The following is a 16,368-nucleotide window of genomic DNA, read 5'->3' as shown; positions in this document are numbered from 1 at the left end:
GAGACGGGTGGATCCTATAATCAGACAAACCCAGGTGATTCTCTCAGATAAGGATGTTGGTGGAAGGAAATAATGGGAGCTTACAATTATAACATGCATTTCTTGCTGCCTTTATCCAAATTAGTGTTTTCCTGAGGAAATGCAGAATAAAGTAACAATATCTGTCTCTTATAGCTCATAATGCAGTTAAAATCTATATATTTTAGTGTATGGACTGATAAGTAAAACTTGCAGGAGTACATGTACAAGTCAATACATTAAAGCTATCTGAAGGCGAAATTCCCCTTTTTATAAATGTGTTCTGGTCTGAAAATGTACACGCAAACAGCGGGCGAAAAACCCCACATTCTAGGTCCATTCTTCTTTCTGCAAAATGTGCCCGTATGTGTTAGTCAGCGGATGCCAGACTACTTAAGCTGTCAGTAGACTTATAACCAGCAAATGATTAGTAGTAAAAATAACGCTTAGGGTCCTGAGAGAAAAGACCCTGGGAGAGAGGACCCTGGGAGAGAGGACCTTGGGGGAGAGGACCCTGGGAGAGAGGACCGCGGGAGAGAGGACCCTGGGAGAGAGGACCCTGAGAGAGAGAACCCTTAGAGAGAGGACCCTGAGAGAGAGGACCTTGGGGGAGAGGATCCTGAGAGGGAGGACCCTGAGAGATGACCGCGGGAGAGAAGACCCTGGGAGAGAGGACCCTGAGATGGAGGACCCTGGGAGAGAGGACCCTGAGAGAGAGGACCCTTAGAGAGAGAGGACCGCGAGAGAGGACCGCGAGAGAGAGGACCGCGAGAGAGAGGACCGCGAGAGAAAGGACCCTGGGAGAGAGAGGACCCTGGGAGAGAGAGAGGTCCCTGAGAGAGAGGACCCTGAGAGAGAGGACCCTAAGAGAGAGGACCGCGGGAAAGAGGACCCTGAGAGAGAGGACCCTGAGAGGGAGGACCGTGGGAGAGAGGACCCTAAGAGAGAGGACCGCGGGAAAGAGGACCCTGAGAGAGAGGACCCTGAGAGAGAGGACCCTAAGAGAGAGGACCGCGGGAAAGAGGACCCTGAGAGAGAGGACCCTGAGAGGGAGGACCGTGGGAGAGAGGACCACAGGAGAGAGGACCACAGGAGAGAGGACCATGAGAGAGAGAGGACCCCGGGAGAGAGGACCATGAGAGAGAGAGGACCCCGGGAGAGAGGGGACTGCGGGAGAGAGGACCCTGAGAGAGGACGCTGAGAGAGAGGACCCTGAAAGAGAGAGGATCCTAAAATCAAGAGATTTGAGATTTGATTACTACTACAGATAAGCAATTTTGATTTAATATCTGGTACACACAATTACATCCACGGGGTGTTTTGTGTTGGTTATTATACTGAAACAATATTACACTATTGCTACTTTACATATGTATCTTGTATATGGAGTGGAGCCTTGGACAGTATCCGGTGAAGCACACAACTTTTACACACCACATCAAAGAATCTATTCTTTACACATTTACAATATCACCTTTTTTTGGCTAAAAGTTCCAGAAATATTACACTATCAGGTGCTTTGCTTTCCTTTTATCCTTTAGAATATAGACAGATAGATAGATAGATAGATAGATAGATGGATAGATAGATAGATATATATTTCTCTTATTGACTATGCCATCTTAGGTGCTCTATATTTCAGTCACAAGCACGGCATAAAGTCTGGGCAAAAAATGCTGCACTTATTCACCCAATTCAGATTTCCTTTTACAACAAAAAGATTGAGTTATATTGCCTAAATAGACAGTGATATGTAATTAGAGCAGCTTGCTGAAACATAATGAATGTGTTAAAGAGCGCGCTTACCTCCACCAAGTGTGGTGTTGGGTTGAAGCCACACATGTTGCAGACTTGTTTTTTACATGACGTACAGCTGTTATAGTTAGGGGGCTCGCTGGAACTCACGTTAAGTTCTGTTTTACACAATGGGCACATAACTTTCGGCACTTCCTTTGGCTTAATATGGTCACTCTTCCCTTGTTTATGAAGAGGGGAGATCTCAGCTCTGCTTTGTACTGCAGACACTTGTCCCTGGGGTTTAGCGCCTATGTCCTTGCTTGCATCACTGAAGACTATTTTTGGAGGCACTTTGCCAGGGGACTGCTGGCTTGGTGGGGTGACTTCAGGGACAGAAATTAGTGTGCTCGCCTGGTTCAACAGAGAAGCTCCAAAGCCAAACAGCTTCCCAGTGAGCCCCTCCTGGGCCTGGTCCTGTGCACCATGGGATGAAGGTGCTGGGGTTTTTGCAGGAGAACTCCCGGGAGTCTTCCTTTGTTCACCCGGTGAAGGCTTTGCTTGAGCATGTAGCGGGGAACTCCTCAAAATATCCTGAGGTGCAGTAGGTTTTGGGTGTCCTTGGCTTATTTGTTCTCTTTGTTGGGTTGGTTGAGTTTTTCCTTGCTGATGAGACATGTTTGAACTTTGGATATTTTCCATCTGCGTAGTCCCAAGTGATGTCTCCACGCCACCTCTTACCTGGGACTGATATTGAGCTTGGGGCTTATGGTGACCTTGTTGTTGGTTTTGGGTATTTGGTTTGCCTTGGGTTTGTGACTGATACTGGGCCTTTTGATGATGATGGCTCTGTGTGCTACCTTGGAATTGACCTGGTGGCTGAGACTGAGGACGGGCCTGGAGTTCAGTCTGATGCTGAGGAGGGTGTTGTGACTGTGGGTGTTGCTGCTGTGGAGGCTGTGGGTGATGCAGTGGTTGTGAATGTTGCTGCGGTTGAGACTGTGGTTGGTGTTGCGGTTGTGGCTGAGTTTGAGGCTGTGGGCGCTGCTGCGGCAGAGGCTGTGAGCGTTGCTGTAGAGAAGGCTGTGGGGTTTGCTGTGGTTGAGGTTGTGGTTGGTGTTGCGGTTGTGGCTGAGTTTGAGGCTGTGAGCGTTGCTGCGATTGAGCCTGTGAGCGTTGCTGTGATTGAGCCTGTGGGCGTTGCTGCGGCAAAGACTGTGGGTGCTGCGGCGGCAGAGACTGTGGGTGTTGCTGCGGCAAAGACTGTGGGTGTTGCTGCGATTGAGCCTGTGGGCGTTGCTGCGGCAGAGACTGTGGGTGTTGCTGCGGCAGTGACTGTGGGTGATGCTGCGGTTGAGCCTGTGGGTGTTGCTGCGGCAGAGACTGTGGGTGATGCTGCGGTTGAGGCTGTGGGCGTTGCTGCGGCAGAGGCTGTGGGCGTTGCTGCGGCAAAGACTGTGGGTGTTGCTGCGGTTGAGGCTGTGGGTGATGCTGCGGCAAAGGCTGTGGGTGTTGCTGCGGCAAAGGCTGTGGGTGATGCTGCGGTTCGGAATGGGACAGTGGCAGCTGATGAAGTGACTGGGAGAGAGGAGGAGGTTTTGACTGTTTGGCTGGAGACTGTGAAGGAGACAGAGGAGAGTGGAGTTGTTGCTGGCTCTTTGATCTGGTTTTTGTAGTCATGTCCATTCCCAGAGCTCTCTGCATCTGGCAATTCAAACATAGCCATTCCTTCACCTATACAGGAGACACAGAAACAGCCCGTTAGAGACCTGTGATTACTGCGTTATTCTTCAGGCGCTTCACCTATTACCTAGATGAGATCAATGTCACGTACCCAACATCTACCTGTGTATAAAGCTGCTCGCTCTGAGGAGCAAGCAGCAGTAGAAATAAGTGGTGATATGTGAAATATTTGTCCCTTGAGATCCTTAATCTGTGATACACTAATGTCTGAATTAACGTAATTAAAGAGGCTGCATGGAATGTGCGCGTTTTGTGATTACTGCAATCCCCAGGACACTGAGCAGCTGTACAAATATTGACATGAATACAGTTTATCGCACATAGGACTTGACGGTAAGAAGAGCGATTAGCTGACACTTAGACCCACATAGGTTCCAAACACAAACAACAGTGATCACATTAGTAGAAAATAACTATAATTGAACTACGGCGATCGGGTCAGTTTGAGGGTGCAGAGACGTTCCCTGGAATATGACATTTTACAGACTGTGTTTATATCATCAAGTTTATACTCTGCACAATATAATAAAGAACTCTAAACCATTAAAAAGCAATATCGGTGCTATTGCCAGCGATATACTGTTGGTTCATTTTCTTACATCACACATTCTAGGTAACGTAAAGCTACAGAGGGGTTATCGTGTATTTACCATATGCCATTATGGGTGATATAGAGCCAGCGTCTCTTAGTCATTACTGTACCAGCATCATTTGGCCACTAGGTGACACTGCTGTAAAGGGGTAGGAAAGCAGCACACACGGCAGCTCCCAATCATGTGGAACTAGGACTGACTAAATATCTTTAGACTTGTGCATCCTGCAATTCTGGAACATTTATTAGGACAGTGTAGTCCCATTATATAACAGGAAGATATAAGTCACAATGTTATATAGACATAATGATTTAAGTCCAGAGCTATGACCATTTGCGTAGCGCATCTTGTCTGATTTCGCACTGAGGATGCCAAGAAACCAAACATATGCACCTGCGCACAATTCGCGTCTGCACACACCTGACACTTACGACTGCCTACAACGTGAGAGGTGGAACAGGTGGGGGAAGGGGCGTAGGCCATGTACAGTAAGGACGTGTTCATGCAGAAGCGGCTAATTCAAATCCTGTGTTTAGCTTTAGTTCAGCCCTATGCTTTGCACTTGCTACAGGGCCGGTGTAAATGCCGTATGATCAGAACAAAGGCATACCTCCCAACATGGTACTCCCCGCCATGGAGACAGGGGGCGTGGCCACATCGCAATGGGGGTGTGGTTTCCTCGCACACCAATAGCAGGTGCGCTATGCAGAGCAGCGATGAATGGAAGACACCGCCCAATCACAAACCATAAAATCGGTATGCAAAGGTACTCATTGAAGAGTTATTTGTTATTTTAAAATAATAGATGAAAGTAAAAAAATATCTATAATATATTGAAAGAAAACATAGTTACATTTCTTCTTTTTGCATTAGTTGTTATATTATTATATTATTACCATGTTATTTTAAATTATTATCATATAAAAGTTGTGTGCTCTGAATTCATTGTAAATAAATAGTTATACCTGTAGGTGTCTACACACAGCCTATACACCGCGTGTTTCTATTCATATCGTTCCTTTTTCAAACTCTCAGTTCTATAGGTCTCTGTAACACTGTCCTCTCCTGGTTTTCCTCTTACCTCACCAACAGCTCCTTCTCAGTCTCTACACATGACTCCACATTCCTCCCTCTTCCCTTACCTGTTGGCGTTCCTCAAGGTTCCGTTCTTGGCCCCCTGCTTTTCTCCCTCTACATCTCCTCCCTAGGTGCCCTCATCCGCTCCTTTGGCCTCCAGTACTACCTCTATGCTGATGATATCCAAATCTTTCTTTCATCCCCTGACCTCTCTCCTTAACTTTTATTTTTAATATTAAAATAAGCAAAATATGTTAAAATCAGCTAAAAAACAAATGCTGTCTGTATATATGACCTTCAAAATATGTGGACTTATGCTTGGGTAGATTAATGGTATCACCACTGGCTATGATCATATATTGTTCGGTGATACTTGTATCTCAGAACACAGTGAAACCTCCCCTCATTAAGCTTGTTCTCAAAATAGAATCAGCTGAGTGTTGCTCAAATTTTCACTGCGATGAAAAAACACTATCTTGTTTGCCCATATATTAGGGTTGTAGTGTCTCCTAGCAAAAACGGGGAGTGTATTGCTATCTACCTAGATAATAGCTCCGAACTAATTGTGGTTTTATCGGAGTATTATGCAAGCTGCCAGTCTAAAAGGTATATTTCCTGCAGACAGCGAGTACGCCGACGCGCGTTTCGCTTGAGTCTGCTTTATCCAAGGCAGGCTGAGGCACTGTTTTGACATTTCTTAAATACACTGGAGAGCACATCTCCATTGCCACGTGATCGGAGTTTCAACAATCAAAAGTCATCGATATGGGGGTGGGTGAAGTTTATTAGATATTATTGGTGCTCAGATTTTAAGGTACCGCCCCTTCAAGATGTTTGTTGTTCTGATCTCAATCTAAAGTGTGGAGATCGTACTATATTTGATTTATTCATTTGTGATAGATTTTGGTATTGACATTTCCTAATAGGTGATCATATTATAACTTTTTATTATCTTCATTATTTTCATATGTTTTCAAGACAGATCTCGATTGTCTAGAGGATGATTTAGACATTATGCTGTGTGTATGATCACAGTCTTTTGATTACATACATTCAGTTGACCTGTTATTTATATATTTGCAATGGTTTGAGTATTGAAAGTACATCTTTGATTATATAAATACAATTACTATATTCAATTATTATAAGGTGGTTAAGTATATATTGTTTATTTATATAGTATCATTGTAATTAACATTTCTTAGATACTTTGGAGAACATATCTCCGTTGTCACATGACCGCAATTTCAACCATTCAAAATTCATCGGTATAGGGGTGGGTAAAATTTACAGAATGTTTTTGATATTGGGGCCCACACTATGAAGTATTTATTAATCAGGTCTCCGTCAAAATATGGAGATCATACTATATTTAATTTGTTTATTTATGACAAATTTAGAGATTAACATTCCCTAGTCAATAATCATATTAATGCTTATTATTGTTTTCAGTATTCTCTCATATTTTCAGGGCGGATCTTGATTGTCAAAGAAGTGGTTAGACATTGTGCTGTGTATGTAATCACAGGCTATTGTCTACATGCATTTAGTTTATCTATTGTTTATGCAGTTACAGTGATATTGGGTATTCCAGGTACATCTATGTTTATATAAATACAATTGCTATCATTGATTATTATGAAATGGTTAAGTGTGTATTATTTATTTGTGTAGTATAGTTCTAGGGTAGCCTGGTTTTGTTACATATTCTAGCTATACCTTTTTACGTTAATTTCATTTATCTGATGTTATTAATTATATACTGGAAGATGATTTCACTTAGTGTTATGATTTTTGGATGTTCCCATTTGTTGACACATATATTTAGTTATCCCAAAATATGTTAGTATAAAATTGTTAATCTATTTTACTCTGATATTATCTTTATATAATTAAGTAAATTAAAAAGGTGAGTAGGAGGTAATATTACCTAGTGATGATACACAAGTGAAAATTACATGTAATGATTGTGCAAAAAACAAATATAGTGATTATTGCTGAACAATAATTTGGTGTAATATATTGTAATATCATAGAGTTAGTGCTATAAATTAAATTTTTATGTTTTTATTATTTATTTTTTGTTATTATTATTTTTACATATTAATTTTATCGTGAATATTAGCTATATTGACTGTGTTTGCTATTAATTTTGTAGTGCTATTCAAGTGATGTTGAGAGGAAATGGAAATTCCTGAGTTCATGTCGGTAAGGTAAGTGTAGTGTTTCTGATTATTTTAATACATCTTAATAACAGTATAATATATATATATATATATATATATATATATATATATATATATAGTGATTATTCGCTTATTTTAATATTAAAAATAAAAGTTATATTTTATTTAAATATCAGTTTACATATTAGAAGCCTCGGTGCCCCTACCAATTAACTTTTTTTCTTTCTCTTGACCAATATCCTATATATTGTCAGCTTGTGAGCAGCGCCCTCGTATCTCTTTGTGTTCCGCTGCGGAGTATGCTGGCGATATACACATAGAGGTGGATGAACTATCCCATGTACTACCTTGAAGTGATGCGGGTGTGAGCGCTTAATTACAGACACAAAACACCACAATGCATATATATTTTTTCATTTGTATCACTTAATTAATAATAAAGTTTCCATCAAATATCTTCTTGCTGCCTTCTGGTTGTAAAACATTTAGGGCTTGTCACCATATCGCAGCTGGACGGCTGAGTCATCGCTTCTCTTCTCTGTATCTAGAGTTGTGCGGTGCGGTTCCTTGTACGTGGAGAGGTGGGACGGGTGTTTGGGAGCAAAATGTGTCAAACTAAATCAGGGCCAAACTGCGCTAGTAATGCTGGGGTGTTACTATAGTACCTGAATAAGAGGCAGTGGTGGAATTGGGACCAGTAGTGCGTTGTACATGAACAATAAACCCCAGCAATAAGGGTTAGCTAGATGTGGCTGGTAATGGTAACGTGAAGGCTATACCAGCGTGTTCTTTATCAGCATTCAGTGCAGCTTATAGATACCCGGAACACAATACACACAGTATTGGTAATAATAAGGGGCTGGCACAAATAACTCTACAATATGCGAGGGACAAGAACATTATTATACTGATTATCAACTGTGGATATATTTCTACAAAAATGGCATATTAATTTATATATTAATAGCATAAGTACGACTTTTATGAGCAACTTATTTCTATGATGCCGTTGTCTGAGCATATCATATACCAAATTAAAGGTCTTGGTCTGTAGATTTGCAGTAAAATATTGGCGTTGTAATCGGTTACATTGTTTCAAAGTTATATTGCAAAACGTACACCCGCCATTTACAACTAAGCATTACCATTGTCCTCTGGAAAATGTGACAGTTGGCAATACACCTGTGCACCTGCTGGTCGTTCTGGAAACTGTGACAGTTAGTGAACTGTTCCTGTACACCTGCTCGGTGACCTGGAACATGTGACCTGCCGGGTGGTCTGGAAACTGTGACAGTTATTTGCAGCCCCATGTATCAGTGCGTTTTATGGGGACCTCAATTATTATTATTATTATTATTATTATTATTAATTTTTATGTATAGGGCGCCACTAGGTATCCGTAGCGCCGTACAGGGACAGACAGAAACACGATACAGGGTGAGACAGCACGGTACAGTTAACAAAAAGCACAGTAACTCAGAAGCTCGATGTACAGCTAGATGAGAGGTGAGAGCCCCCAGCGGGGTAGAGAAGGGGGTAAAAGGGCAGGAGGACCTCACGGAAGAGACAAGGAGCTGGAGAGCAGAGTTAAGGTGGTGGAGAACAGAAGGAGAGAAGGCCCTGCTCGAAGGAGCGTACAATCTAAGGACTGTTGATTTATTTCATTATTCACTTATCCTCACTATGCTTTCAACAAACATGTCAAGAGGCCGCCCTCGAGGATGTCAACTTGGTGGAAGAACTTACACATATAATGTAGTGCATAAAGAAATTCTTTAGTTCCTTTAATATAGTAATTGATAATATAGTTATTTATTCATTATACTCTGTTAACAATTCTACATGCAATGTAGTATATAAAAAAAGTTATTGAATTCTGTTAATAAACTAATTTAGTCATTACATTTCAGGTTAATTTAAGGCGGTTACCACTAGGTTTGCCTAGTAAATATAATTAATAAAATGTTAAAACAGTAATTATCTGCTATAATTACTGGCCACTGCTCTGATGAATTAGAGGTTAGTCTGATTGGCTGGTTGGTTGCTAAGAGTAACAGCAATGATGCAGTTTGCAGCACAGAATGAAATAAGCCCATGGGTACTAAGCTGTAAGTATGACCATATGTAAATATGCAGTCGCTTCCTGTCCTGTGAAAGCACCTTATGTACAGACACCGCTATTACAGCAAAATGACACTGCACGACATCTATTACACAGCTACAATTTTCCTGCAAAGTTCCATTACGTGAGAGGAGACCATTAACTGAGACATATTAGTCATCTTGCTGCTGAGCACAAAAAAAAGCTTCTGATCAGCCGGCAACATTGATGCAGTGAAAACAAGGAAACCACATATGCTCGGCTGTTTCATAGTATCAAATATTCTACTAACATACAAGGTCATTAACAAACTTCACCAACATACATCTCCTCACAAGATCTGCGTCTCTCATCCACTCTCATCACCTTCTCCCATTCCCGGTTACAGGACTTTTTTCGGTCTTCAAACCTTCAAACGTTCTCTGAAAACCCACCTCTGCAGGCAAGCTTATAATATTCCACAACCACTCTCTTAATCTCCCTAGGTTACCCTATTACCACCCTCTACACAGCTAACACAAGACAACAAGACCCCCTGACCAACAGCGCTGTGTGACCAGATCTAACAGCCCCTAAGCACTTCTTCCCACTGTACTCTGTAACAATATGAAGCACTTACCCAGGACCGTATCTAGGGCTGTGCGATAGGGGAGACCACCCAGGGCGCAACACTGAAGGGGGGGGGGGGGGGGCGCAGTTTATGAATATTTGAGGTTCATTTGGTCAAAATTGAGAGCTAGGGGAGTGGCATTTTTATTTCTCACTCCAGGCCCTAATATTAAAAGTTACGGCTCTGACTACACTTATGTATCAGGCTCTCATTGTCCAATACACTGTAAGCTTTCCAGCAGGGCCCTGTTACCTCTCTGTCTGTATTACCCAGTATTGTTTTATTACTGAGCTTGTTCCCAATTGTAAAGCGCTACGGAATATGCTCTGGGCCCCCTTCACCTCCAGGACCCCTTACTTTCGGGCCCCCTTCACCTCCAGGACCCCTTACTTTCGGGCCCCCTTCACCTCCAGGACCCCTTACTTTCGGGCCCCCTTCACCTCCAGGACCCCTTACTTTCGGGCCCCCTCACCTCCAGGACCCCTTACTTTCGGGCCCCCTCACCTCCGTCCCCTGCACTGCCAGTGGTTTCACCTCTGGTTCTGAACGTAGTTTCTATTTTTTTAACCAAACTCATTCATAAATTCTGTAAAAGTGTCATTCTTCTTTGGTGTTATTCTAAACCCCGCACACTCCTCCTCATTAGCATATATTTCCCAATCTTTTTGATGTAGTCGCAGTATGAAATAAAAATATAACCGGTCGCCTTGTAATAAAACATAACCCTGCGACAATGTTACATTTTCGATGTCACTGACAATATAATCAGATACATTGTTACCAGTATAACATCATGTTTCCAGTGTATTGCAGAGATCACACTGACTGCAGTTATTCCTAATATCTCCATAAATACAGTATTCAGATCAGTGATTTCATATGTGCATGTAATAGGCACCACTAGTCTCTGGTTGCTCTATGTTTGGGGTCACCTACCTCTACACCTTCCAGGCAGCCATTCTGGGGGTTCACCAATATTCATCAATCTATAGCCTAAGAGATAAAAGAGGATGAACAAGCAGAATTTGTGCCGTAATGCTGGGGTGTCCTACGGGGTAGCGGGCTGGACGTTTGTACTGTGTTCGTCATGTGCATCTCCTGACAGATCAACAATTCCACAAATGGCTGCGCAGTTTATCTCCAAAACCCAGTATGTAGACGCTGTGGGCGTATCCCTCGTTATGCACCAGGCATGTATACAGACATGATAGGTCCAGTGTCGGTCATGTGACACAAGCAATTCGGTCACTTCCTCAGTTCCCTAATAATAATAATGTCTTCATTCCAGGAGAAGTGTTACATTGGTGGAGTACATGCGTGTTTACACAAATGTGGCCCACGCAGACTTGCAGAAACACGTATACATGCCAGTAAGAACACGCTAATGTCAGTGACTTGTACTAATAGATCACGGATGTATCTGCATATGTGAGTGGCTCTGTATATAACGGGAATACGCTGGTGTTCTGTGCTCCATTTATAAGAGTAATTTACCCCCAGCATCAGCCTCTCGTGGCCATAGCCTGTCCTGGGCACAGTATTATAGTACTTATTATTAGTAGTATTTACCGCGTGCCCTTGAGCGTTTATCCTGCTGTGACCTGTACGACTGACCTCCCAGATACGTTTCCTCGGCCTGATTTAGAACAGAGTTCTCCTCTTCTCCACTCTATATACGGCTCAGTTACAAAACTGCTTGAGCTTAAGTGTCGGAAACAGAGGTTCAAGTGTCTTACAAACCATGTACTCAGCCAAGAGATACCGTGAAAAGCAAATGACTGATGAATAGATTGAAGCTATAAGGAGAATGTCCTTCAGCATCATAAAGAGAAGACATTTCCTTATGTCTCTATATTCAGGAGTCAATCATCAACCTCTGATATAACATGATAATCGTTCTATATATTACACTTCTTGTCTGAAGCCTTCATGAGATGATGGGACAATATACCTTATGTTACCAATGGACCCACGGACTACGGTTAATTACCATTTGTGACAGGATGGACCGCCTATGCCACCCTATCCGTTGCGTTGCTGGGGACCGGCTGGGCTTGCCTTGTCACCGTCCCGTTTTCTTTATCCCAATGGTGCCCTCTAACCGCAGTAGGAAGGGCTTAAGCTGCTGCCACCACTGGACTCCTTAGCGGCATCCAGAACCGCTTCCCTCTGGGTAACGGACGCAGCTAGTGTACCCCCGTGCTGGGCACCTGGGCTGGTACACTGACCTCTTGCCTTCAGGTCAGGGTGCTGTGGATGGTTCTCTCTGGCCTATCACACAGACCAGAGCAGCCGGTAGCGGGCAGAGCGGTGGTACCGGAGAGCTGGGCCCTAACCTTAGAACAGCCGGATAACGGATTAGATTGGTCTAATCTGTGGTCACAGGAATTACAGCAGGTAAGTAGTCATCAAGGCAGGTTCCTTAAACAGTGATGTTTATTAGCTCAGGACAGTTACACACACACTAGTTTTAGGTACTAGTGATATCCGGATGTATAGATGGTATAATACATTTCAGTGTAAGACAGGGCTCTTTAAATACAGTTTTTGGACACAAGCTTGGCAGGAGGTAATCCAGCCTCCTGCCCCTCTAACCAATCCAGACTGATTCATGCAGCCTACACATAACTCAGGCTGGAGGGGTTTAACACCTTTTTACATTGTTGCTAGCAGCACCACTACGTCTGAGGTTTTCTATTGAATGTTTTGTTTACCATTAGGATATAACATTTCTCTAACCTTGCTTTGAAAGCAATTTAACTTGCAACATTCACATTCATCGGTGATCACTTGCATAGGGAGTCTACCAGCAAGTATAATTACCTCCTCCTGTCTTTCAGGCTCAACAGGCGTTTGGTCACTGAGCGATGAAAAGGTCTAATTAACATGAGATTACCTGTCTCTAGACTGTTGCAAAACCCAAACATGGCATACTGTCTCATACATTTCCATACAAAACACATACCACTATAAGAGGTTAAGTACATCTGCAATGATATACAGAGGTGCATTACGCTCCTAATTAAAATAAATATCTTCAATAAATTATTTATAAGTGATCCAGCCACACCATTCATCAGCTCACTTTGCCCTTTCTAGGATCTCAAGCCAGCACCCCTTAACACACCTGTATCAGACCCCCATTTGCAGAGTGAAGTCTCTGCAGTGGAGCAAACCATGGTGTGCAGGGGTGCAAATATAAACATTTCTTTATCTGCAGGGCAATACTGCATAGCACCCAGCTGTCCCGTATCCTGAACCTCTAAAGGGTGGAGTCTCACCCAAAAGGGGTTTTTGGAGTAGGTTTGTTTTGGGTTAAAGAGGGTCAGGGGTGGGGCTTAGGTACCTCAGGGGTGGGGCTTATTGTGTCCCAATATTGGGGAGTATAACCAACTCTATGTTTACACTGCATTTTAGCACTGGGCTAGGTAGTGACCCCATCCTAAGTCAGGCTCTGCCCCTTACATTGTCTCACCTGCAACAGAAAGTGGTTTTATGGGTGCACCCAGCAGCTGAATTTGCATAATGCATAACAGAGACGTATAACTCATTACCTGAAACTATTTACAGAGGGATCCTGGGAAACGTAACACGGTATATGTTTATCAATCACACTTGGAGATAGTCAAACAGCAACAGTGATGAATCTATCAGGATCTAATATGCAGCATATAAGAAATAATGACATATATAGTTATGACACATCATGGTGAAGCTCTCCTGTGGGTCGTATGTTAGTCATAAATACAGTGTATTGTCCATGGTAAATTGCATGTTTATTAAGCCCCCAGAACCAGGCATTAAAGTGCTCTTCAATCAATGCCCATTGAGCAGCACTCAGAGGCTGATTAGATGTGACGTGTGCAGTATACAGACGATGACTCAGTGTAGGCAGTATACAGTATACATACCTATTTCACGTCTCTGGGCTCAGTCACATATTCCCATCAAACACCAGAAAAGACAGCGTCATAATGAACCTGCAATAAACCGTTCATCATCCAGGACATTGAAAACAATTCTCTGGGGTGTATTTTGGTGATTCCTCACTTCTTGTTACACTGTTACAATGGCGGTTACTCTAATAACCAGGGCTTCATTGATTCTTCAGAACTGATCACACACAGATCTGCAGAAGATGAAGTGGTCGGGGCTCTGAACATTACAATCATAACAGCAGCACAAAGTATTTTAGTTCATCCAACTCGTGCCCTCTATGTGTGGGTAAGTGTGAAGTGAGACAGGCTATGCCAACACATAGCCAGGCATTAACAACGGCGCAGCGTAGTGATGGTTACACTGGTGTCATCTCTATCATGAAACCCTGTTCATGCCCAGTTTACACAACCAGCTTGTTATGTCGGGAGACTGTGCAGAACTGCAAACGTTACAGTTTATAACTAAGTGTCTCAGTTACCCCCACACAGCGCTCTAGGGACAGGAGACATCCCTCTTTCTAACCTACTAGGGTGACTAGAAAATCTGCCCCCTCTACCTGTCCCTCCCCATCATTCTGCCTCTCCTTCTTCCCCCTCCTTTCTGCTTTCCCCCCTCCCCCTCCTCCCTCTTGCTCCCCCCTTCCCCTGCCCTCTTCTTCCTCCCCTCTCCTCCCCATAGCCCTGCCCCCTCCTTCTCCCCCGCTCCTCCTGCCCCCTCTACCTGTCCCTCCCCATCATTCTGCCTCTCCTTCCTCCTCCTTTCTGCTGCCCCCCCTCCCCCTCCTCCTTCTTGCTCCCCCCTTCTCCTGCCCTCTTCTTCCTTCCCTCTCCTCCCCATAGCCCTGCCCCCTCCTTCTCCCCCGCTCCCCCTGCCCCCTCTACCTGTCCCTCCCCATCATTCTGCCTCTCCTTCCTCCTCCTCCTTTCTGCTGCCCCCCCCCTCCCCCTCTTGCTCCCCCCTTCTCCTGCCCTCTTCTTCCTTCCCTCTCCTCCCCATAGCCCTGGCCCCTCCTTCTCCACCGCTCCTCCTGCCCGCTCTTGCTCCCCCATCTCCTCCTGCCCTCTTCTTCCTCCCCTCTCCTCCCCATCATTCTGCCCCCTCTTCCACACTCCTGTTATAACCACTGGTCTCACATCTCCAGAATCCAGTCATTTGAGACTTCCTAGTTACTATTTATTTTCCGCGTCTCGCTGGCTACTAAGGATTAGTTTGTGGGACGTTGTCATTATTATCTCAGCATATTATTCCAGGTGGATGGGGCCGCTGTCTCGGAAAGGAAGTGTAATTGAGGTGTCACGCTGCTTTGCCTGGCTTGAATAAGACTTGGCCTGCAAGGCATTGTCTTAGTTAGGATTGCCATATTCTGCATGAATGGTTAGGTGATCATGCTCACTTAACTTTCCCTCTATAGGAGCTTCACATTTCACTTGCACTATGCGACACACTGCGCTAAACCTCTATCTCGCCTCTTCCTGCGCAGTAATACAACACTTTCTATTTATATAGATCTTCTCCGGGATCATGTTGACTTTTCTGGTAGTCTTTTTTTTAACTTAAATAGTCACAATAAACCCAAAGCGGGTTATTCAATTAGGTGCGAATTTATCCATTTTAATTAATTTTTCTGCAAAACGCGTCACTTTAACCATCGCATGATTCAATTTCTCTAATTTTCATGTTTTTGTGACTATTTGCGAGGGGAAAGCGGTGTGACCATATTTTTTTTTACAATGAAAAAATATAAATGGTCACAGAAAATCCAATTCTAATATAAAAAATCCAGTGAAATGAAGCACGTCCTCATACATGAGGTGACATCATGAACTGTTATCTGGAATAGAACATGTATAAAAATGTTATTAGATGAATAAAGTGCATCAGAAAATGGTTTCTCCCATCTTATCCCTGGTAACCTACCAATCATCTGTGTGGGTCCTGGCAGACATAGGGGTCTATTTATCCTTGGCGGGCAGCGGTCTGCAGTAACTATGTATCCACATAACGCTACGATACATACCGGAGTGCCACTAGTATAAGAGTCGGACCTCTTCTCCGATACACTGGAACCCCTGCGTTAGAGAATTGGGTTTCGCTCCTAAGCGATGATCTGGTCCAGCTTATGTCTGCTCTGCCTGTTTAACTAAGGCTTGGGGTATTTTTACAAACTCTATGCGGCTTGCCTTTACTAGAGTTCAACTTTAGTAATACTATTATTTTGTATGTACCAGGTGTCACCAAGTTATGTCCAACCAATGGCTCAGTCCTCACCTATCTGTAAGGATTCATTATATCCACTTCTCTATGTTTCATCCTCCAGCTCCTACCAAGCACTGAAGGTAATCAGATGAGTACGTGACCTTACTGCAA

The 16,368-nt window shown here is 43.5% G+C and overlaps 1 protein-coding gene and 1 long non-coding RNA gene across 3 annotated transcripts in view; both read right to left on the bottom strand.

Moving 5' to 3' along the window:
- The window catches only part of LOC142100226 (uncharacterized), a 401,704-nt gene that overhangs the window by 308,518 nt on the left and 76,818 nt on the right, over positions 1-16,368 (bottom strand). The window lies entirely within an intron of this gene.
- The window catches only part of BSN (bassoon presynaptic cytomatrix protein), a 200,822-nt gene that overhangs the window by 145,103 nt on the left and 39,351 nt on the right, over positions 1-16,368 (bottom strand). For both annotated transcript variants that reach the window (XR_012678640.1, XM_075183924.1), the window contains exon 3: positions 1,825-3,486. Coding sequence is in view for 1 of the 2 variants with exons in the window: in XM_075183924.1 (XP_075040025.1) it covers positions 1,825-3,486 (1,662 nt within the window). In the remaining variant the exon portion in view is untranslated. The remainder of the gene's footprint in view (positions 1-1,824; positions 3,487-16,368) is intronic.

The sequence above is a fragment of the Mixophyes fleayi genome, chromosome 8 (genome assembly GCF_038048845.1).
Source record: "Mixophyes fleayi isolate aMixFle1 chromosome 8, aMixFle1.hap1, whole genome shotgun sequence".
Classification (NCBI taxonomy): domain Eukaryota; kingdom Metazoa; phylum Chordata; class Amphibia; order Anura; family Limnodynastidae; genus Mixophyes; species Mixophyes fleayi.
This window is presented reverse-complemented; position numbering and strand designations above follow the sequence as displayed.